General features: G+C 42.3%; 1 protein-coding gene across 1 annotated transcript; it reads left to right on the top strand.

The window, feature by feature from the left end:
* Positions 1 to 753: 753 nt before the first annotated feature.
* LOC110510159 (actin-binding protein WASF3-like) lies at positions 754 to 24,450 on the top strand. Its single transcript, XM_021591517.3, has 9 exons — positions 754 to 987; positions 12,480 to 12,646; positions 12,825 to 12,959; positions 13,389 to 13,542; positions 13,738 to 13,867; positions 16,103 to 16,275; positions 17,894 to 18,160; positions 18,917 to 19,320; positions 19,472 to 24,450. The coding sequence occupies exons 2-9, from the start codon at positions 12,514 to 12,516 to the stop codon at positions 19,627 to 19,629; spliced, it is 1,554 nt and encodes a 517-aa protein (XP_021447192.2). The 5' UTR covers positions 754 to 987; positions 12,480 to 12,513; the 3' UTR covers positions 19,630 to 24,450.
* The last annotated feature ends 516 nt before the right edge of the window (positions 24,451 to 24,966 follow it).

The raw sequence follows: 24,966 nt of genomic DNA, 5'->3' as shown, positions 1-24,966 counted from the left end.
GCAGTCCATGAGGAGGAGATGCACAGCAGTACTTAATGCAGTTGGTGGCCACACCATATACTGACTGTTACTTTTGACCTCCCCTTTGTTCAGGGACACATTATTCCATTTCTGTTTGTCAAATGTCTGTGGAACTTGTTCAGTTTGGCTCAGTTGTTGAATCTTGTTATGTTCATACAAATATTTACACATGTTAAGTTTGCTGAAAATAAACGCAGTTGACAGTGAGAGGACATTTCTTTTTTTGCTGAGTTTATTTGTGACTTTTCACCCTTTGAATTGTCATTAGTGTATGAGATGTAGAGAGAGTGCTAGATAAATACTTTGGATGTGCATCCAAGCTTCTAGATCACTCTGTACCAAGCTAGGAATGGGGAGACTTCTTTCCACTTTAAAAGGCTTGAATCGTGTGCCTCTTACACACACACGCGCTCGCACACGGACAAGCACAGAGTTCTCACCCCCAACAATGAGAGCCCCTTGTATTCCGTTCCCCTTTCCCACAGATTCCACAGCATAGCACTCCATGCACAGTACTGCCCCTCACCCTGATGCATGGAAACATGCGATTATCACATAGACTGGTCTATGCATATTGTATAAAGCCACATTGTCACAGCTAGGTCATTCTATTCATGCTAAAAAAAATTGGGGATGTAATTTTTGTGTCCTAAATTGTTAGTTTTTATGTTCTGGGCATTGGGTGGTGGGTGGTGGTCCGTGTTAGCCCATACACGCATGCGCAGTGGTTTCGTTGCCGCAGAGTGTTTGTCGAGGAAAGCCGACGCTGCCAAGGAAACACACATGCAGGCATAGGGAATCCAGATTTCAGCATCGTTCTCCATTCACTTGACGTCGACAATGCATCGATAATGATGGTAGCTAGCAGCAATGCCTTCGATCTATTCCATGCGTGATGTCTTAATAGCTGCCAAATAATACAGCCAAAGAGTGGAGGTAAAACAAGGTTAAGAAAAACAACCAGTGGTAAGTAGATTTATGTACCATTTGACCATTCTTTGATCACTAGAATAGACTACATTATTATATATTGCACAATATGTATTTCAAATTCTATTTAAAAAAAAATGTGTTTGGAAAAATACTAATCCATAATAGAGGGGGTGGGGGTGACTGCGGTTCTATTTATTATAATTTTACAATAGAAGACATTATATCATGCGGAACATAAAACATATTTTCGTGTGACATATATGGTGCCTCCGTAGTGTCATAGGTTGACGCGCTCATCACTCCAAATGCAATCAACCCAACCTATCCTATTCATCCTGGTCAATTCTAACCAATCAATATATTGGTTTTCCTCTTCACGTTCACGTTTATTAGATTTCCAGCTGTACTTGAACACTGACTGGTTATCTGCTGCTGTAGCCCAATGGTTGTAGTGGCGAGCACCTGTTCCCCTTTCTTTACAAATCACATGCACGTGCAGAAGCAGCAACAGTCGGAGGTATGATGACGTAATCATCAGTCCAACTGAATGAACTCACTAATGTCATTATTTTTCTTCTAATCAGTCATGTCCAATCAAAGATGACTACTAATTAAGCCATGGATATTTTTGGAAAAGCAATCTGTGCCTGCATGATGCAGCAGATTTAGAGCCACATGTCTGCACATCGATCTATTACTAAGCAGTTACGAATAAATTAGGCCTACTAAACTAGGCTATTGTGTAACATTTCAATACTACAGTAATTACAGTGCTATTACACAGATATTAACTAAGTGTTACCTAATGCACATGTTTGTAAAGCATACCATATATCCTACTAGATGAGACCTCCAGGTGCATGCTCGCCTTTTACCAAGACAACAGCATGAACAGCAGTATCGAATCAAATCAAACTTTGTCACATACACAGAATACAACAGACCTCTGAGATGCTTACTTACAAGCCCTTAACCAACAATGCAAATCAAGAAAGATTTAAGAAAATATTTACCAAATAAACTAAAGTAAAAAATATTGAACAGTAATACAATAAAATAACGAGGCTATATACAAGGGGTACCGGTACCGAGTGAATGTGCAGGGGTACAGGTTAGTCGAGGTAATTTGTACATGTAGGGAGGGGTAAAGTGACTATGCATAGATAAACAGTGAGTAGCAGTAGTGTAAAAATAAATGGGAGGGGGGCAATGTAAATATCCGGGTGGCCATTTGTTTAATTGTTTAGCAGTCTTGAATGTCACCCTGATATTTATGCATATTTCAACCATTTCTTAAAAGAGGCACCTTTCTGCCGGAACAGCTTGTAGGAAAGAAATAGGAGTCGGTCCTCTGAGCTGATATGGAACACAATTAGGTTAGACTTGGTGGAGGATGACTTGGCATGGTTGATTTGTCAGCCGAATGGTACCTTGACAATCTTGATTGATCTAGGGGTTACGAAGGGTAGACCATAAAATGTAGTCTTAATTGCTAAGGAGAAAGTTTGCAAACTGTTACTTGTAAAGCAACAGAGGATATCACGTTTCAGGTAAGACCCAGATGCAGACAACGTCAAATTAACATTTTATTAATCCAACAGGGGCAGGCAAAAGACAGGTCAAGGCAGGCAGGGGTCAGTAATCCAGATAGGTGGGGCAAAGGTACAGGACGACAGGCAGGTTCAGGGTCAGGGCAGGCAGAAAAGGTCCAAACCTGGGAAAACAGGTACAATCGAGAGACCAGAACAGAAGGAAAACTAGAAAACAGGTACAATCGAGAGACCGGAACAGAAGGAAAACTAGAAAACAGGTACAATCGAGAGACCGGAACAGAAGGAAAACTAGAAAACAGGTACAATCGAGAGACCGGAACAGAAGGAAAACTAGAAAACAGGTACAATCGAGAGACCGGAACAGAAGGAAAACTGCTGGTAGGCTTGACGAAACAAAATGAACTGAAAACACAGGTATAAATACACAGTGGATAACGGGGGTGATGGGTGACACCTGGAGAGTGGTGGAGACAATCACAAAGACAGGTGAAACAGATCAGGGCATGACAGTGGAAGGTTATGGAGTCATGACTTCAGTAGTCTTAATACAGTTTTTTCAGGTGTCCTTTTATAGGAGCAGGAGGGACCATTAATGTGGGGTGCTGCCATTGTATAATTTACTCATAACTGTGCTGATCTTTGCATACTGCTCATTGCTCTTACCTTGTTTTAATATATTCACTCACTATATGGTGGCTCTGATTGAACTGCTAGGTCCGTGATGGGAGGAATGCAGTAGATCATTGATTTCTACTATCTTGTTCTGAACATACTGTAGATTATGTCAAAGGCAGCCTGGAGTCAGTGTCATGCAGCACAGCACGGTGGAAGCGTTGCTATGGTTTCCACTCATTAATCAGTTATGTTCACGTGATTGTTAAGTCCAGGCTGTGGAGGCATGCTATACACAGGCTCCAGTAGAGGAGATAAGAATTAGAGATGAGAGAGAAGTCACCCAACTTTTTAGAATCACTGGTAGCATTTAGCTAGATGCTAAGAACCTCTGTTAGTTTGAATAGCAAGAAACTCCAACAACAAAGAGACAGTGCAATCAATGGAGAGAATGGCAAAATATGTGGTAGAGACTGTAGTGGTTAGAAGATGCCAGCAACAGTAGCCAATAGATTCTCGAGAGGACGGCAGTGTTTGGGGTGAAAGTAATCATTCATGAAGAACTATCAAAGGAGAACAAAGTTTACTCATTCATATTTGAACAATAAGCTGTAGTGTGTCAGGACATAAATAAGCATAATATTTAAGAGGTGAGGTGATCTCAGCACTAGGAGATGTATAAGTGATTACCGGGATCGTTCACCAAGATAGTAAATGTATCTTTCTTCTTAAGGATACAGAACGATAACTATCGCTGCAGAGACTGTAAGCTTTGGATTTGTTTACTCAGCTGCCACTTAGCTTGCTCATTGTTGAGGTCAAAATAGTGAGTGGCAGGATTCCTTTTAGCTTGCTCTAAGTGGAAGGCCTAATTACAAAGTAGGCTTCAAATCAAGTTAATCCTCTCACAAGTTGCAGCTGTGAGTGTCTGATATTAGTTTTCTCCATAATAGTGAAGTATGAAATGTTTTTTGATCCCGTCTGAACCCTTCTGTGGCTGAAAGCTTTCACCACTCAAGAATGCATTCTCAAAAATAAACTGCACTTTCGACTATTCAGCTGCTCATGGTCTTGAACTCAAGGTTCGCACAGTGTGGCGTAGAGCAGAGAGGGGTTGCAACCTAGAAGCTGCAGAGCAGACATGTTACAAGGCCAGCTCCCATCCTCCAGAGTATCATGGGCCTTCCTCAGTGTGAGGATGTACAGTCACGTGCACTGCCCCAGCTTCCCATCTAGAGGTTCCCCTTGAGGTTGTTTACACATGTCTAGGTATTTCGCTGTGCCAATTCATTGGAACTCTGACAGCTGCAAAAAGGACTCTGTAGAATTGGAACATCTTGTCCCATTTCTTTTAAATAAGATACATTTACTTAAAACCTGACATGTATTTATTACTTTTCTTTTATAAACAATACAAACATACACATACAAACGACAACATCCATACAAACATCAACAACATCACACCTGCCAAGACCCACTTGCACACACCTCCATCTCCAGCTCCCTCATCACTCTCTGCCACATGGCCTGAAACTTCACCATTTTGTTTCTCTCCGTAGCTCACGCAATTTCAATATTTCAGTAATAAATCAATAGATTTTTCCATTGTGTTAATGATGGATTAATTCAATTAATTTCCATGTTTTTAGTATACATGTTTTCAAGATGAGTGATGAGAAGAGAATCGTCCAGCCCACTGGGTATCTCACCACACCCCCATATGACATGTCTTGGAATATGCAGAGAGACGAATTAAATGTATGTTTACATTGTAATACTTCTGACAGACAACTTTCTAGCTCCGCCCACAACTTCCGAACTTTATAGCATTCCCAGAAAGCATGGATTATTGAGTCATTATGTATTTTACACATGACTGCTGTAGAATTTGAGAATGTTTTCTCTTGTATAATAAAGGCTATACATAAGTTTATACTGGATTAAGAGTACATTTTCGTTAAATGTAATTTCGTTAGTTATGCTCCAACTTTCATCTTGTGCCAACATCAGTTCTTTTTAAGTCATTATTCCGATAGTTAGTTTTTTTCTAAGAGATTGTCAGTTCATTAGGCTCTCAGCAAGGTTTTGTATATCTTCCCAGTCATAGGATCATCATATTTTGACTCAAATAATATTCCCTCAAGGTTGCCAAAATTCCGTGATCTGTAACTTTTAAGTTGCATGTAAATTTATTTACATTGGTCAGTCCAAAATGACTTTTTAATTCTGTCATGGAAATACATTTATTTACATTGGTCAGTCCAAAATGACTTTTTAATTCTGTCATGGAAATACATTTATTTACATTGGTCAGTCCAAAATGACTTTTTAATTCTGTCATGGAAATACATTTATTTACATTGGTCAGTCCAAAATGACTTTTTAATTCTGTCATGGAAATACATTTATTTACATTGGTCAGTCCAAAATGACTTTTTAATTCTGTCATGGAAATACATATATTTACATTGGTCAGTCCAAAATGACTTACGAAATACATTTATTTACTGTTACCAAGACATTTACTGTTTCTATGCATTTAGTTTTCCAAAGCCTGACATTTCAAGATGATATGCTGATGTAGGAAAAGTAATAATGTTCTTTGTCTTCCAATGATATTGAACAGAATAGCCTTATTTCTATATAGAGTATATACTGCATATATTTAGATTACAGTAGTACTATCTCACAATCAAGCTTTGTAAGATTACTGTATGTTAGTCTTTTTTAGAGCCCTACCGAAATGTTTTTTGGGGGGACAAAACTTAACGATACCAATATATCGGTAACTTAAACCTCTCTAGGGTACGTGGGACAGTAGCGTCCCACCTGGCCAACATCCGGTGAATTTGCAGAGCGCACAATTCAAAAATACTAAATTCAAATATTTAACATTCTTGAAAATATATGGTTATATATCAAAATAAATCTTAACTTCTTGTTAATCCAGCCGCTGTGTCAGATTTCAAAAAGGCTTTACGGCGAAAGCAAACCATGCGATTATCTGAGGACAGCACCCCGCATACAAAACCATGAAAAATATATTTCAACCAGGCAGGTGCTACACAAAAGTCAGAAATAGCGATATAATTAATGCCTTACCTTTGAAGATCTTCTCCTTTTGGCACTCCAAAATGTCCTAGAAACATCACAAATGGTTCTTTTGTTCGATGATGTTCTTCTTTATGTCCCAAAAATTTACTACTGTATCCTGCCTATGTTGCTCTTTACCATCACTCATTCATATATCCTTATGTACATATTCTTTATCCCCTTACACTGTGTATAAGACAGTAGTTTTGGAATTGTTAGTTAGATTACTTGTTGGTTATTACTGCATTGTCGGAACTAGAAGCACAAGCATTTTGCTACGCTCGCATTAACATCTGCTAACCATGTGTATGTGACAAATACAATTTGATTTGATTTGATTTGAAATGTCCATTTATTTGGCGTGTTTGATTCAGAAATACACCGGTTTCATCTCGCCCAACATGCCTACAAAGTATCTAATAAGTTACCTGTAAACTTGGTCCAAACATTTCAAACAATGTTCCTAATCCAACCTCAGGTACCCTAAAACGTAAATAATCGATAAAATCTAAGATGGAATAAACTGTTTCTAATACTGGATAAAAACAACGTGGAGCGAGCTCCTATTCACGCGCACCAAAACAGTAGAGTCCACCTGGAGTGACACTTACAATGAATAGGGCTACTTCTTAATTTCTCAAAAGAAAAACATTGAACAATTTCTAAAGACTGTTGACATCTAGTGGAAGCCATAGGAACTGCAACCAGGTTCCCAATAATAAGGGCATCCCATAGAAATCCATTGGAAAATCCTATGACCTCAATAATTTTTTTCCCTGGATGTTTTGTCCTCTGGGTTTCGCCTGCCAAATCAGTTCTGTTATACTCACAGACATTATTTTAACAGTTTTATGCATATCCTATCTTCTGGGCCTGAGTAACAGGCAGTTTACTTTGGGCACGCTTTTCATCCGATGTCAAAATACTGCCCCTTACCCCAGAGAGGTTAACGATACCGATATGTCTCCCGATATACTGTGTTACAGCGGGGAAATTGAAAAGTGTACTTTTTCCACACTGAATTCTCATAAATTGCCATCCGAAAGAACAATTGTCCAATAACTATGCTTTAAATGTTGATTTTAAACATTGTGATAATAATGACATGAAAATGGCCACGTGTTCAGATAAGCATGAGATACCCTTTATTCATCCTATTTATTGAATTTAGGTTATTGGTTGAATTATGGGACGAAACCAATATACAGTGCATAAGAATTCAGACACTTTGCTATGAGACTCGAAATTGAGCTCAGGTGCATCCTTGATCCAACTTGATTGGAGTCCATCTGTGGTAAATTCAATTGATTGGACATGATTTGGAAAGGCACACACCTGTCTATATAAGGTCCCACAGTTGACAGTGCATGTCAGAGCAAAAACCAAGCCATGAGGTCAAAGGAATTGTCTGTAGAGCGCCGAGACAGGGTTGTGCCGAGGCACAGATCTGGGGAAGAGTACCAAATTATTTCTGCAGCATTGAAGGTCCCCAAGAACACAGTGGCCTCCATCATTCTTAAATGGAAGAAGTTTGGAACGATCAAGACTCTTCCTATAGCTGGCCAAACTGAGCAATCGGGGGAGAAGGGCTTTGGTCAGGGAAGTGACCAAGAACCCGATGGTCACTCTGAGAGAGCTCCAGAGTTCCTCAGTGGAGATGGGAGAACCTTCCGGAAGGACAACCATCTCTGCAGCACTCCACCAATCAGGCCTCTATGGTGGGCTGGCCAGACGGAAGCCAATACTCAGTAAAAGGCACATGACAGCATGCTTGGAGTTTGCCAAAAGGCACCCGAAGAGCTCTCAGGCCATGAGAAAGAAGATTCTCTGGTTGGATGGAACCAAGATTGAACTCTTTGGCCTGAGTATCAAGCGTCACGTCTGGAGAAATCCTGGCACCATCACTATTGTGAAGCATGGTGGTGGCAATATCATGCTGTGGGGATGTTTTTCAGCTGCAGGGATTGGGAGACTAGTCAGGACGAGGGAATGATGAACTGAGCAAAGTACAGAGAGATCCTTGATGTAACCTGCTCCAAAGTGCTCAGGAGATTGGGGTGAAGGTTCATCTTCCAACAGGACAGCAACCCTAAGCACACAGCCAAGACAACACAGGAGTGGTTTCGGGACAAGTCTCTGAATTTCCTTGAGTGGTCCAGTAAAAGCCTGGAATGAATCCGATTGAACATCTCTTGAGAGACCTGAAAAAGCTGTACAGCAACACTCCCGATCCAACCTGACAGAGCTTGAAAGGTAATGCAGAGAAGAATGGGAGAAACTCCCCAAATACAGGTGTGCCAAGCTTGTAGCGTCATAGGTGCTTCAAAGGTGCTTCAACAAAGTACTGTGTTAAGGGTCTGAATACTTATGTAATTGTAATATTAAAGTTTTTGTATTTTTAATACATTTGCAAACATTTCTAAAAAACTGGTTTTGTTTTGTCATTTGTGGGGCATTGTATGTAGATTGATGAGGGGGAAAAACGATTTAATCTATTTTAGTATACGGCTGTAACGTAACAAAATGTGGAAAAAGTCAAGGGGTCTGAAAACATTCTGAATGCACTGTAGGGGTGAAAGGCCAATATCAGCCGATAGTAATAATAATTTATTACATTTCTATAGCGCTTTTCATAATCCCCAAGCGCTTCAAAAGAAGAAAACAAACAACCAATACATCATTATGAGTAGCCTAGCTATAGTTAGCTTGGTCAACCAATACATCATCATGAGTAGCCTAGCTGTAATTAGCTTGGTCAACCAAAACATCATCATGAGTAGCCTAGCTATAGTTAGCTTGGTCAACCAAAACATCATTATGAGTAGCCTAGCTATAGTTAGCTTGGTCAACCAATACATCATCATGAGTAGCCTAGCTGTAATTAGCTTGGTCAACCAAAACATCATCATGAGTAGCCTAGCTATAGTTAGCTTGGTCAACCAATACATCATCATGAGTAGCCTAGCTATATGTAACAGGGTTATATTGGTGATTCCCCTTGCCACTTTATTGTTAAGCCAATGGGTTTTTGGTTTGAGTTTGTTTTGCCTTCACCTACTCAACATGGCATCTTATTGGCTGGTTTGCGTAGCTTGCTTACGAGGGGGGATGTTCCAGTTAGAATCGTCCCAGTGAACAAGCACCAAACCAGCGGTAAGTTGTTGGTTGCAAAGCACTGTACATCAAAAGTTATTTTTACACTCAAGTGATGATTTAAATGTACAATTTATATCAAATTGTTTGTAAATGTTATTCGAACATCACACATAAGATGCAGCGGGTTTTTGGAGAATATTTGTTGTGCATTTTGTTGTAGAGAATTCACGCCAGTATTAGCTAGCAACTTACTGTGTCTGGTGGGGGGGTTCATATATTTTGTACAGTGCGTGAGTGCAGAGTTGGATGGTGAGACGTGCATTGCATGACGTGCAATTTTGTGTCGTTCTTATCAGAATAAAGCTACATGACTGGTGCTACATGTTGGAGTTCCGTGTCGATGACTGATTGTACACAACGCAAGACGAGTACTGTTACAGTGGTGCCGTGACCCGGATTACTGGTTGCTGCGGAAAAAGGAGGAAGGTCAAAAGAGTGTAACGGATGTGAAACGGCTAGCTTAGTTAGCGTGGGCGCTAAATAGCGTTTCAATCAGTGACGTCACTTGCTCTGAGACCTTGAAGTAGTAGTTCCCCTTGCCCTGCAAGGGCCGCGGCTTTTGTGGAGCGATGGGTAACGATGCTTCGAGGGTGACTGTTGATGTGTGCAGAAGGTCCCTGGTTCGCGCCCGGGTATGGGCGAGGGACGGTTTAAAATTATACTGTTACATTGATGCTGTTGACCCGGATTACTGGTTGCTGCGGAAAAAAAAGGAGGAAGGTCAAAAGGGGGGTGAGTGTAACGGATGTGAAACGGCTAGCTTAGTTAGTGTGGGCGCTAAATAGCGTTTCAATCAGTGACGTCACTTGCTCTGAGACCTTGAAGTAGTAGTTCCCCTTGCTCTGCAAGGGCCGTGGCTTTTGTGGAGCGATGGGTAACGATGCTTCGAGGGTGACTGTTGATGCGTGCAGAAGGTCCCTGGTTCGCGCCCGGGTATGGGCGAGGGACGGTTTAAAATTATACTGTTACATATAGTTAGCTAGGTCAACCAATACATCATCATCATGAGTAGCCTAGCTATAGTTAGCTAGGTCAACCAATACATCATCATGAGTAGCCTAGCTATAGTTAGCTTGTTCAACCAATACATCATCATCATGAGTAGCCTAGCTATAGTTAGATAGGTCAACCAATAGAGGCCAAGTCTTTGAGTTCGTGCATCCTTCAAAGATAGAGAGGAAGAGTTCATGGCTTGTTCAGAGGAAGGTTGGTCAGGGAGATGGTTGATGAAGAGTCTGGTGACGATCATGTAGAGTGGCTATTCCCAAACTGGGGCACGTGGGCATGCGCAATGCCATTGGGGGCACGCCAAATAAAAATGTGAGTCACATTTTCAAACAGTCCATTTAGGTGTTTTTTTTTCATTTAGGTGTTATTATTTGTACCCTTGTCCTATAAGAGCTCTTTGTCACTTCCCACGAGCTGGGTTGTGACAAAAACTCACACTCATTCTTATGTATAATAAATGTATTGTGTAGTGTGTGTGTGGCAGGCTTACAATGAATGCAAAAAACAACATTTGAGAGTGCGCTGACCCTGGTGCTAGAGGGGCTACACAGCTGAAAGTTGGACGTTTGAAGTGGTACCAGACTATAAAAAGGTTGGGAACCACTGATGTAGAGGGCTGGATGATGTCTCCTCTATTGTATCTCCACTACAGGGACATGCTGAGCAGTAGGCAGTGGTTCGTACTGTATAAAATAATGCCAGGCGGTTGTGTTAAGACATGCCAGCCTGCCCTAGGGCTGTGTGGGGAGTCCTGTTAATGTAGATGGTCACTACCCATTAGCCTGATGGGTTGAGAACAGAGTTCCTACCCACAGACACACACACTGTCACAGTCATCCACCCATGGTGCAGTAGACCATGATACTGTCCTCACATTTCATTGGTTTTCTAGTCTGTACCACCCGACCGTTCAATCCTCATGTCCAGGCGTCCTCTGATTGTCTTTGCCTTACTTTACAACGCTACTATTATGATCCATAATAATGTCGTTTTTCCTTTTATCAATACATTTGAACCTCACCCCTCTTGTCTTGGACAGTACTACAGTAGGTCTTTGTCCTGCATGCCTTTAATTAAGAGCCCTTATGATTGCACCCTTGCATGTATTTAAAAAAAAGTGAAATGGTTAAATGCTGTAAATGTTGTGATTTCTCTCTGTTGGTTGATGACATGGTCATTATTGCGTCTCTCTGTCCCATTTATTGACTCTTTCTTTATTCGGTGTTTCTAATTGACGTGTCACACAACAGGTAGTTCAATATATACTGAACAAAGATATAAATGCAACATGCAACAATTTCAATGATTTTCCTGAGTTAGAGTTCATGGAAGGAAATCAGTCAATTTAAATCAATTCAATAGGCCCTAATCTATTGATTTCAATATGATCGGGCAGGGCCCACTGGGGAGCCAGGTCCAGCCAATCAGAATGAGTTTTTCCCCACAAAAGGGCTTTATTACAGACAGAAATACTCCACAGTTTCATCGTCTGGGTGGCTGGTCTTCGACTATCCTGCAGGTGAAGAAGCCGGATGTGGAGGTATTGGGCTGGCGTGGTTACACGTGGTCTGTGATTGTGGGTCCAGTTGGACGTACTGCCAAATTCCCTAAAATGACATAGCTTATGATAGAGAAATCTGGTGGACATTCCTGCAGTCAGCATGCCAATTGCACGCTCTCTCAAAACTTGAGACATCTGTGGCGTTGTGACAAAACTGCACATTTTAGAGTGGCCTTTTATTGTCCCCATCACAAGGTGCACCTGCATAATGATCAGACTGCTTAATCAGCTTGTTGATATGCCACACCTGTCAGGTGGATGGATTATCTTGGTAAGGGAGAAATGCTCACTATCAAGGATGTAAACAAATTTGTGCTCAAAATTGGAGAGAAATATAAGCTTTTTGTGCATATGGAACATTTCTGCATGTCATATCTTTTATTTCAGCTCATGAAACATGGGACCAAAACTTTACATGTGGCGTTTATATTTTGGTTCATTATAGATGGCTCCACTGAAGACTAAATATATTGTTTTATAGCTGTCATGAATGTGCTAATTGGAGTGTTTTTTAACCCATCCTCCCTGGCTCTCTGTAGGTGAGTGTGTGACTGTGTGTAGGGGGCAGCCGCCATGCCGCTGGTTAAAAGATGCATCGAGCCCAGGCACCTGTGCCGTGGAGCCGTGCCGGAGGGGGTCACCAGCGAGCTGGAGTGTGTCACTAACAGCACCCTGGCAGCCATCATCAAACAGTTGGGGGGCCTGAGTAAGTCTACACACCTGACTGACTGACTGACTGAGTGACTGGCTGACTAACTGACTGACTGAGTGGCTGACTGGCTGACTGAGTGACTGCTGACTGACTCACTCACTGCCCTTCTCTGTCCCTGACCCATGTCTATGCATGGTGTGTGTGTGTGTGTGTGTGTGTTTTGTGAATGCAGGTCGACATGCAGAGGATATTTTTGGAGAGCTGTTCAATGAGGCCAACAGCTTCTACATGAGAATGAACAGCCTCCAAGAGAGAGTGGACCTGCTGGCGGTCAAAGTCACCCAGCTGGACTCCACTGTGGAGGAGGGTAGGTGGAGGCAATGTTGGGGGGGTCACACCTGTGGGATAAGAAGGGTAAAATGATCTGCTGAACATCATACAATACATGCAATACAATACATACAATGCATGATGATTCCCAGGACAACATACAGCACAGCATGTGGTATGAAAGTGTGATTGAGCATCAAATTAAGAGTACCATGGTAAAGAAGTGTAGTAAAATACACAGTTGCATAATGCTAGGGCTTCGCCAGGGCTTAGGGCCCAACAGCTGAGTCCCAGGCTCCCTGCTGCTTCGATCACCAATACATTAGTTGTCATTATACAGGCTGGGATACACTGGGGACTGTATATTCATCCTGTTCGAAGTGCCATGGCACTTCATTCATAGCTGCCAATGAGTCAGTGTTGTAGTGTTCATTCATTGTGTTTATCCTTGGCATTCTGGTCCCAGTTTCGCTGCAGGACATCAACATGAGGAAAGCCTTCAAGAGCTCCACCATCCAAGACCAGCAGGTGGTGTCCAGGAACTCCATCCTCAACCCTGTCATGGAGATGTACCATCGCTGTGACAAACCTCCACCCCTCAACATCCTTAGCCCCTACAGGTTAGCCCTCAACCAATCACATTACGACTTACTGAACCCCACTTTAGTCATTGCACTTCTCCTTTTACGTTAAGGTACAGAATTAAGCATTGGGGATGTGCAATTTATGTGTATTATAAGATAAGAGTTAAAAATTGTAGGTGTCAATTGCATTGCCACGGCCAGTGTCTCAGGTCAGGATGTGTTGTCATACAGGGATGACAACAAGGATGGTCTGAAGTTCTACACAGACCCATCCTACTTCTTTAATCTGTGGAGAGAGAAGATGATCCAGGCAACAGAAAACAAGCGTAAGGAGAAGAGGCGGCAGAAGGCAGGTGACAAGGTGAGTGAGTTTGTGTGGACGTGTATGTGCACGTGCGTGAATGTGTGTTTTATGTGTATCTGTGATGAATCACTGCTCTCTATTTCGCTGCAAGCTCTTTGCTCTTTCTCTCCCTCATATGTATATATATATATATATATATATATATATATATATATATATATATATATATATATATATTGTTATGACTGTTGGCTGTTTTTTCGTCTCAGACCCTCTCTCCTTCCCTCCACCATTTGACATCAAGCCTGTCAGGATTAGCTCATTGCTCTTTTTTAGACTGTCTGTGCAAAAGCCTCAGGATGTGGACATGTGTTTAGACAGACATAGAGCATGGGAAGGAAAGAGAGAATGAGGGCTTATAGGGAGAGGGAGCGAGCAAGAGAGGAAACATGGTTAGTGAATAGCCTTGTCTAATGTGTTTAGCAAGATGAACAAAACCTCTTTCTAACACTACTAAGATACTGTATACATCTTAAATTGTCTAGGGGCTGTTTGATCTGTATGGCTGCAGAGTTACAGTACGGCTGGCACGATAGAAATGGAAAGATCATTTCCTATTGAGCCGTCATCTGCAGCGCTGAATGCAGTCTCTGCAGGAACCAGTTTCCGCAGGAACCAGTCTCCGCAGGAACTTTGCCTTTAAATTTCAATTAAACTGTAACGCTGAATTTCCGCGATACGAATTGAATAGAGCCCTTAATTAGAGGAAGCATGATGATTTATTAAATAACAACTAAGACGTAACTGCACCAGCTGTTGCAGAACTGAAATGTATTACATTAATAAATGAGCTCATACATGTTCTACAGAACCTTCAGGAAGTAATCACACCCCTCCACCTTTTCACAATTTTGTTGTGTTTGAGCCTCTCTGGGTTTGGCATGTACTTGGAGAACGCTACCTGTCCGAATGCATAGTGCCAACTGTTTGGTGAAGGAGGGAGATCTTAACGCTACAGCATACTTTATGGCACTAGTTTGGGGAAAGACGTTTTCTGTTTCAGCATGACAATGCTGAAAGGAGGAAGGCTATTATAGCAGCAAAGGGTGGACAAACTCCATATTAATGCCCATGATTTTGGAATGAGATGTTCGATGAGCTGGTGTCCACATACTTTGGCCATGTAATGTATTTACTCATTGGATGATTCTCTCATCGACTGTGTTCCCGCCTATAAATATCTGGCCGTTTGAATTGATAAAGATCTAACGCCTAAAAAACATACAGAAGAGCTAGTTAAAAATGTACGATTTAAAGTGGATATATATATATATTTTTTGAATATGTCTTGCCTCTCTCTAAACAGCAGGAAGCAGATTGTACAATCAACTTTCCTGACAGTTTTGGACTATGGTGACACCCTTTATCAAAATGCAGCAGACACTACTCTAAAACCTTTGGCTGCAGTGAACCATAGCACACTTCGCTTTATCACAGATGACAGGTTTACTACTCATCACTGCATCTTGTATCAAAAGGTCGGCTGGTCCTCGCTAAAGTCCCGTAGATTACTTCATTACTCCCTTTCTGTTTACAAAGCTCTGCTGAAAAAGCTTCCAACCTACCTCACTTCACTTTTGAGATACCAAACCCGCTCACAGGGATGGTTAACTCTCTAGGTTCCACTCGTTCGTACCGATCTAGGTAGATCCGCTTTCAGTTTTAAAGCCCCCCATTCTTGGAATAGCCTGCAGAACTCCCTGTTTTGTGAATGCAGGTTCCCTGGTTTTGCCATGGCACTTTAAGACTAGTAGTAGATGGGTTGTATGACAGTTGCAGTTGTTTTGATTGAATGAAGGAGATTGTTGTGATAGTAATGTTGAAAGTTGTAACTTGTAGTTTTTTATTAAGTGATAATTTTGTATTGTTGTATTGCTTTTTTGCTGAGCTTGGGGCACCTTTGAAAATGAGACCCTAGTCTCAATGGGTTTCTCCTGACTAAATAAAAGTTAAATCAAATAAATGTATAGGTTTGTCTCTTTTCTAGGAGCAGAAACAGGCGGAGGACCCCAGTCTTATAGGTTTGTCTGTTCTAGGAGCAGAAACAGGCGGGGGACCCCAGTCTTATAGGTTTTTCTGTTCTAGGAGCAGAAACAGGCGGAGGACCCCAGTCTTATAGGTTTTTCTGTTCTAGGAGCAGAAACAGGCGGAGGACCCCAGTCTTATAGGTTTTTCTGTTCTAGGAGCAGAAACAGGCGGAGGACCCCAGTCTTATAGGTTTTTCTGTTCTAGGAGCAGAAACAGGTGGAGGACCCCAGCCGGGAGGTGAAGAAGGTGAGGAAGGCCCGTAACCGTCGTCAGGAGTGGAACATGATGGCATACGACAAGGAGTTCCGTCCAGAAAACCGCCTCACGCCTTCACCCTACCATGGCATGTCCTCTGAGGGATCTCTCTCTCCAGACAGGTCAGTAGGGATGCACTGAAACAATCAATCATTCAATCATCAATCAACCAAACAATCAATAAACCAACAAACCAATCAATCAAGGAACTTTTTATGAACAATTGTATGATATTATGTATGATATGTGTGCCACTAAATGTAAATGTACTAAATATGCTCTCTGCTGCCATCTACCTAAACGTTTGAAAGCCTGCATGCTCCTTAAAACCCTTTACACTGATGGAAATTGGCCTGGTTGGATAGGGCTAAATTGAAATGTTTCTTACAGAATAAATATGAAAATGCATGAGCATGGTAGCAATCGAAAGAGAACAGTTAGGAGATTATGGAACAATGTTTGACTAAAGTTGAGGACACAACAGTTCACCGGACACAGGACGGAATCCAAACATCACACTGTTGATTTTATGTGCATTTTACATTTCCTTTTTTGCCGCATTTGTTGATAACGAATTCTGGAAAAACTCTGGATACATTCAGTAACATGATAAGACTATTCCTGGAAAATATGGGGTAGGTGCAACATAAGACAAAAAAAATAACAAGGGCTTGAGTTAGAGGACTAACTGGTGTCTCCAAGTGGCCGTACATCTCTCCAGAGTGTGCACAGTTCCTAAGTAATTTCAATGCACTTTTGTGACTCAAAGAAGAATCTTCAACTACAAGGCGTTTTTTAAAGTTCTCCTAGCTGTGCTGTTGAGGAACTAGAGCAAACACACTTGCAGTTGTTTTGTTTGGAACTCAGCCCTGCATCCCCGCCATCACACAGTTACTGTTGTTGTTTACGCAATCCAAAAACGGCCCATTATAAATCAATCTGGGTCAGGTGGGCATCATTTGAAAGCTTGTTCTACTGCCAACATGTCTAGATACGTTATAACGTACGATCTTACAGTGTTAGGCTTTCACAGGGCAATTCAGGGAAACCGATCATAATTTGTGTGCATTCAAAGCAGTCATGCATGCATTCAGGTGCGTGTTCCACAGCAAATTTCCTTCACAATAGACAAACAGGCTCATTCTGTTCAGAAGAACCCAGGGTATGACCCCATGTCATCTGATAACTGTACATCATAGTGAGGATAAACTTTGACACTGTACTGTATATGACATGAGTTTTATGATATGGAAATGTGAAGTGCATGTTTGGACTCGTGAGTGTTTGGATTGGTTGTATGACATCAGAGGTATTTATTATAACCCTCAACGTCTCATATTTCAAAATACATCATCCTCTTAATTTACAGCATGTCTCTCACTCAGACAACAAACATGTGGAAAAAGTTGCCCAATTAGCAGGAGGGATGGGGGCAACTTGTTGCGTTCAGAACGGCTGTCAGTCAAAACACATTCAGCGCTGTGAAGCGCATAGCGTGAGCTCTGACATAATTTACTGCATTCCATATCAGTGCCCAAATCTGCAGTCTTAAAGGGATACCATATAATATTATACATTGTAATCCAGCAATACTGTTATGTTTTAATAGTTTGTTCCTTGGTTTTAGATGACACATCCATTCTTTAAGACCTCCATTGACATGAGACTAGGTGTATGTTGAAAGTCTTTGATGATCCCTTGCTCCACATCAACCTCTATCTGTGGTTTTAAATGTTCCAGGTCTGGTATGTCTGATGAGCTGTCCTACCCTGCCAGCCCTAACCACCCACCCCAGGAGGGAGCTGTCTTGGGTCCTGATGGGAAGGAGCACCTCACAGGCCTCAACCAGACCCAGTCTCTGGACCGGGCCTACCGACCCCCTGCTGCCGGCACCGCTGCAGCCCAAGCCCGCCAGCACTCCCTGGGCCGCGTGCAGCCCAACCAAGGACCCACACCCACAGACCCCTCCCTAAACGGACCCCGGCCTGCAGCTGCCAAAGAGGCTAGGTGTGTAGCTGGCTACCCCTCTTGTCTCTCCTCTCGTCTATCCTCTCGTCTCTCCTCTCGTCTCTCCTCATCTCTCCTCTTGTCTCTCATCTCGTCTCTCCTCTCGTCTCTCCTCTCGTCTCCCCTCTCATCTCTCCTCTCGTCTCTCATCTCATCTCTCCTCTTGTCTTTCATCTCTCATCTCCTCTCACCTCTCCTCTCATATCTCCTCTCATCTCTCACCTTGTCTCTCTTCTCACCTCGTCTCTCCTATCATCTCCCCTCTCATCTCCCCTCTCATCTCTCATCTCTCTACTTACCTCTCCTCTCATCCCTCCATCTCTTCTCTCGTCTCCCCTCTCATCTTCCCTCCCCTCTCATCTCGTCTCTACTCTCATCATCTCTCTTCTCTTCTCTCACCTCATCTCTCCTATCTCCTCTCATCTCTCCTCTCCTCTCCTCTCTCCTCTCATATCATCTCTCCCTCCCATCTCTCCTCTCTCCTCTCGTCTCGTCTTGCCTCTCTTCTCTCCTCTCATCTCTCCTCTCATCTTCTCTCCTCTCATCTCTCTTCTCTCCTCTCATCTCTCCTCTCATCTCATCTCTCCTTTTTCCTTCTATGACTACGTTTCTTCTATTGTATATAAGTTGAATGAAAATCTCAAAGCCCATTCTATCTACAGTAAATGCCACAGGCATATATTTGATATCATGTAAAGGATGTAGTTCTGGACAGGCCCTGTCTGACTTGATTGGTTTTCTGTCATTGTTCCACAGTGGTCACCAGATGCCAGAGCACTTTATCCCTCCGGCCCCACCCCCACCTCCTCCCCTCATCCCCTCAGCCCAGACGGCCTTCGACAGCACAGCCGGGCCTCCCACCCTGGCCCCTGCAGGTCTCCCCACCCTGGCCCCTGGCACCATGGCCACCCTGTCCCGCCCATACAGCCCCTCACCCCCTCCACCCCCGCCCGCCAGCTACTTCCCCTCTCCATCCCACCCTGTCACTGGGGGACCCCCTGTTGCCCCTCCTCCACCCCCACCTGGTGGCCCCCCAACATTCGCTCCCTCCCCAGCCCATGCCATGCACCCCTCTGGGGGCACACTGCCAAGGAAGGGCAAGGTGCTAGGCATCCCGATAAGCGACGCACGGAGCGACCTGCTGTCAGCCATCCGCAGAGGTGAGACCCTCTGGTTCACTAGGATTACACAGCACGATCTGTTTACATTAATGTACATGGAAAGATAGCCCAGCTACTAGTAACATATATACAGTAGGGAAAGTATCTTTTGACAGCTGTAACCAGCAGATTACTTGTGTTGTGTCCTCAGGCATCCAGCTGAGGAAGGTGCAGGAGCAGCGTGAGCAGGAAGCCAAGCGGGAGCCTGTGGGGAACGACGTGGCCACCATCCTGTCCCGACGTATCGCAGTGGACTACAGCGAATCAGATGAGGACTCGGAGCCTGAGGAGAACGAGTGGTCAGACTGAGGCGGAGAGGAGAGGGTGGGGCAGAGCAGAGGGCTAGGACTTACTGTACTCACCTACATACTGCTGCTATTCCAATACCAGGACACACACACACAGCATACTACATCTCAATTGACCTCTTGTTAGGGAAAGTAGATGAGACACTTACACAGTATGACAGTATCCATTAACTAGTCAGATACTGTATGGGGAAGGAGGGGAAGGAGAGGAAGGGAGAGGAGGAAGCCACAGTGGGTCTGGGGGGGGGATCTGTTGGATCCAAGCACAGCAAGCTTATACGTACATACAGTGCATTCAGAAAGTATTCAGACCCCTTGAGTTTTTCCACATTTTGTTATGTTACAGCCTTATTCTAAAATGTATTTAATAGTTGTTTTCCCATCATCAATCTACACACAATACCCATAATGACAAAGCAAAACGTTTTTTTAGAATTGTTTGCAAAAATTAATAATAAATAGAAAAATTAAATCCCACTTACGTAAGTATTCAGACCCTTTACTCAGTACTTTGTTGAAGCACCATTGGCAGCGATTACAGCCTCGAGTCTTCTTGGGTATGACGCTACAAGCATAGCACACCTGTATTCAGGTAATTTCTCCCATTCTTCTCCCATTCTTCTCTGCAGATCCTCTTAAGGTCTGCCAGGTGGGATGGGGAACGTCGCTGCCCAGCTACTTTCAGGTCTCGCTAGAGATGTTTGATCGGGTTTAAGTCCAGGCTCCAGGTTTAAGTCCAGTGGCTGGGCCACTCAAGGACATTCAGAGACTTGTCCCGAAGTCACTCCTGCGTTGTCTTGGCTGTGTGCTTAGGGTTGTTGTCCTGTTCATCAAGGATCTCTCTGTACTTTTCTTCATTCATCTTTTTCTCGATCCTGACTAGTCTCCCAGTCCCTGCCACTAAAAAACAACCCCACATCATGATGCTGCACCACTCTGCTTCAACGTAGAGATGGTGCAAGGTGACACTTGGCATCCAAGTTCAATCTTAGTTTCATAAGACCAGAGAATCTTGTGTCTCATGGTCTGAGAGTCCTTTAGGGGCCTTTTGGCAAACTCCAAGTGGGCTGTCATGTGCCATTTACTGAGGAGTGGCTTCCGTCTGGCCCCTCTACCATAAAGGCCTGATTGGTAGAGTGCTGCAGAGATGGTTGTCCTTCTGGAAGGTTCTCCCATCTCCACAGAGGGACTCTGGAGCTCTGTCAGAGTGACTATCGGCTTCTTGGTCACCTCCCTGACCAAGGCCCTTCTCCCCCGATTGCTCAGTTTGCCCGGGAGACCAGCTCTAGGAAGGGTCTTGGTGGTTCCAAACTTCTTCCATATAAGAATGATGGAGGCCACTGTGTTCTATGGGACCTTCAATGCTGCAGAAATGCCTAGTTAAATTAAGGAAAAATAAATAAAAAGGATGATCAGTGGAAACAGGATTCATCTGAGGTCAATTTCAAGTCTCATAGCAAAGGGTCTGAATACTTATGTAGATAAAGTATTTCTGTTGTTTATTTTGAATACTTTTGCTAAACATTTGAAAAATCTGTTTTCGCTTTGTCATTATGGGGTATTGTGTGTAGATTGTCATTATGGGGAATTGTGTGTAGATTGTCATTATGGGGAATTGTGTGTGTAGATTGTCATTATGGGGTATTGTGAGTAAATTGTCATTATGGGGTATTGTGAGTAAATTGTCATTATGGGGTTGTGTGTGGAGATTGTCATTATGGGGAATTGTGTGTAGATTGTCATTATGGGGTTGTGTGTGTAGATTGTCATTATGGGGAATTGTGTGTAGATTGTCATTATGGGGAATTGTGAGTAAATTGTCATTATGGGGTTGTGTGTGTAGATTGTCATTATGGGGAATTGTGTGTAGATTGTCATTATGGGGAATTGTGTGTAGATTGTCATTATGGGGAATTGTGAGTAAATTGTCATTATGGGGTTGTGTGTGTAGATTGTCATTATGGGGAATTGTGTGTAGATTGTCATTATGGGGAATTGTGTGTAGATTGTCATTATGGGGTTGTGTGTGTAGATTGTCATTATGGGGAATTGTGAGTAAATTGTCATTATGGGGTTGTGTGTGTAGATTGTCATTATGGGGTTGTGTGTGTAGATTGTCATTATGGGGAATTGTGTGTAGATTGTCATTATGATCTATTTTAGTATACGGCTGTAACGTAACAAAATGTGGAAAAAGTCAAGGGGTCTGAAAACATTCTGAATGCACTGTAGGGGTGAAAGGCCAATATCAGCCGATAGTAATAATAATTTATTACATTTCTATAGCGCTTTTCATAATCCCCAAGCGCTTCAAAAGAAGAAAACAAACAACCAATACATCATTATGAGTAGCCTAGCTATAGTTAGCTTGGTCAACCAATACATCATTATGAGTAGCCTAGCTATAGTTAGCTAGGTCAACCAATACATCATTATGAGTAGCCTAGCTATAGTTAGCTAGGTCAACCAATACATCATCATGAGTAGCCTAGCTATAGTTAGCTTGGTCAACCAATACATCATCATGAGTAGCCTAGCTGTAATTAGCTTGGTCAACCAAAACATCATCATGAGTAGCCTAGCTATAGTTAGCTTGGTCAACCAATACATCATCATGAGTAGCCTAGCTGTAATTAGCTTGGTCAACCAAAACATCATCATGAGTAGCCTAGCTATAGTTAGCTTGGTCAACCAATACATCATCATGAGTAGCCTAGCTGTAGTTAGCTTGGTCAACCAATACATCATCATGAGTAGCCTAGCTATAGTTAGCTTGGTCAACCAATACATCACCATGAGTAGCCTAGCTATAGTTAGCTTGGTCAACCAATACATCATCATGAGTAGTCAACCAATACATCATCATGAGTAGCCTAGCTATAGTTAGCTAGGTCAACCAATACATCACCATGAGTAGCCTAGCTATAGTTAGCTAGGTCAACCAATACATCATCATGAGTAGCCTAGCTATAGTTAGCTTGGTCAACCAATACATCATCATGAGTAGCCTAGCTATAGTTAGCTTGGTCAACCAATACATCATCTTGAGTAGCCTAGCTATAGTTAGCTAGGTCAACCAATACATCATCATGAGTAGCCTAGCTATAGTTAGCTTGGTCAACCAATACATCATCATGAGTAGCCTAGCTATAGTTAGCTAGGTCAACCAATACATCATCATGAGTAGCCTAGCTGTAATTAGCTTGGTCAACCAATACATCATCATGAGTAGCCTAGCTATAGTTAGCTAGGTCAACCAATACATCATCATGAGTAGCCTAGCTGTAATTAGCTTGGTCAACCAATACATCATGAGTAGCCTAGCTATAGTTAGCTTGGGGTCTGAATACTTTCTAAATGCACTGTATATGATTATAATATAATACACAAGGTCCAGTATAAAGGTGTTTATTTCATGAGTCATGATATTGTAGTTTGAATATTATTTGTGGTTTCAGTTGCATATCTTCCACCTGTAAATGAGTCAGACAAAAACCACAATGTTGTTTTCAAGGTGAAGAGGCCAAGGCATTCTTTCAACTAGTCTGATCTGTAACATAATGCACTTAAATATGTCTATTGAAAAGTATTTAGTGTTCTGTTCTGGTTCTATATGAAGAAGATGCCACGTCAAGTGTATATCAGGTTGGTTGATACTTTTGGACACATGGTACTGTAGTCGTAACTGTGTCATCAACACAACTTCTTGTTATCTGAGGGACGTCCCTTTTGTAACGGATGTCGTCTGGAGATAGAGAGGAGGACCAAAATGCAGCGTGATGATTATCCATTTTTAATGGGATACTTAAACAACGAACAAAAACAATGAACCGACAAAAAAAAAAAAGACCGAAGACGTAACGTGAATACCAACACAGGAACAATCACCCACACCCCACAATACAAAACAGGCTACCTAAATATGGTTCCCAATCAGAGACAACGACTAACACCTGCCTCTGATTGAGAACCATATCAGGCCAAACACATAGAAACAGACAAACTAGACATACAACATAGAATGCCCACTCATATCACACCCTGACCACACAAAACATAGAAACAAACAGCGCAAACTATGGTCAGAGTGTGTCACCTTTGTTTTACTTGTCTACAGTGTTGTGGTTAAGTATTGATACCCTAATTGGCAGTGTGTAACATCAGTTGTCGTTTTTGGTGAACATAATTTGCTGAAGATTTGCTGGTTGACTAACGACTACCATGTCTGTGTGTGTGTGCCTTGCTGTTAATTTATTTTCTGACTCTTTTAATGCCTGAAGAGATAGTCCTGAATTATATATATACTGTATATATTTTTATTTTACCCTTATTTTACCAGGTAAGTTGACTGAGAACACATTCTCATTTACAGCAACGACCTGGGGAATAGTTACAGGAGAGAGGAGGGGGATGAATGAGCCAATTGTAAACTGGGGATGATTAGGTGGCCATGATGGTATGAGGGCCAGATTGGGAATTTAGTTTGGGAAATAGATAGTCCTGAAGAGGTAGTGGTTGATTTTTGGTGTGCTTGTCGTCCAGTTTGACTAATGTCCTGCTGGAGCAGACGAGAGAGGGGGGGGGGGGGGGGCATAGCAATGTTTCAGACATACTGGTCCTATGTTCTATCAAGTCATATGTTTATATTACTACTAATGTGTTTTACAATTCATTGTTGTATACATTTTTGTAGCACTGCTTGTAAAATGAATTTGGGTATCTAGATATGAAATGACTATCTATCTATCACATTGATCAAACCTAGTAACAATAGTGCACGTATGAGTAGCTAATAAAATGAAATAAGTGTTATGATACCTTACTTTTGTCTTGGTTCCTCTTGTGACTGCTTATCACTGACCTATTGCACTGATATAACGACCCTATTGTACTGTATCACTAGAATATGAATAACCAAATGTTGCACTGGTTCTGAGAGACATTTGTAAATGGTTATTTTTGCATGTACAGTATGACCCCCACCCACCTCGCAGGCCATCTGGCCATCTGGGACGACAAGAAGGGCATAGAGACAAATGAACTCATGAGATCCACGACATGGGAGGGAACAGCTCATTCTAAGCCAAGGACATGACAGTATTTCTTGTCCAGCTGTAGAGCCACATCCTAAGGATGATATTTTAATAAGGTCAGGTAAATCCCCACTGGATGTGGTACTGTATGTATGATGATAAACTAGCTAATGCATTTATAGAGTCTGTGTTGTCTGTTTTTGAATGAGAATTGTTTCTTTCCAATGTTTGTAGAAGGTACCGGAACCTTTCAGTGGTAAAGTGTTTTGGAAATGACTCCGTATCTCTTTCTGGTCCCATGTAAA

The sequence above is a fragment of the Oncorhynchus mykiss genome, chromosome 29 (genome assembly GCF_057628025.1).
Source record: "Oncorhynchus mykiss isolate SJ-2025 chromosome 29, ASM5762802v1, whole genome shotgun sequence".
NCBI lineage: Eukaryota > Metazoa > Chordata > Actinopteri > Salmoniformes > Salmonidae > Oncorhynchus > Oncorhynchus mykiss.
The sequence above is the reverse complement of the archived record's forward strand: the minus strand, read 5'-3'. Positions and strand labels throughout refer to the sequence as shown.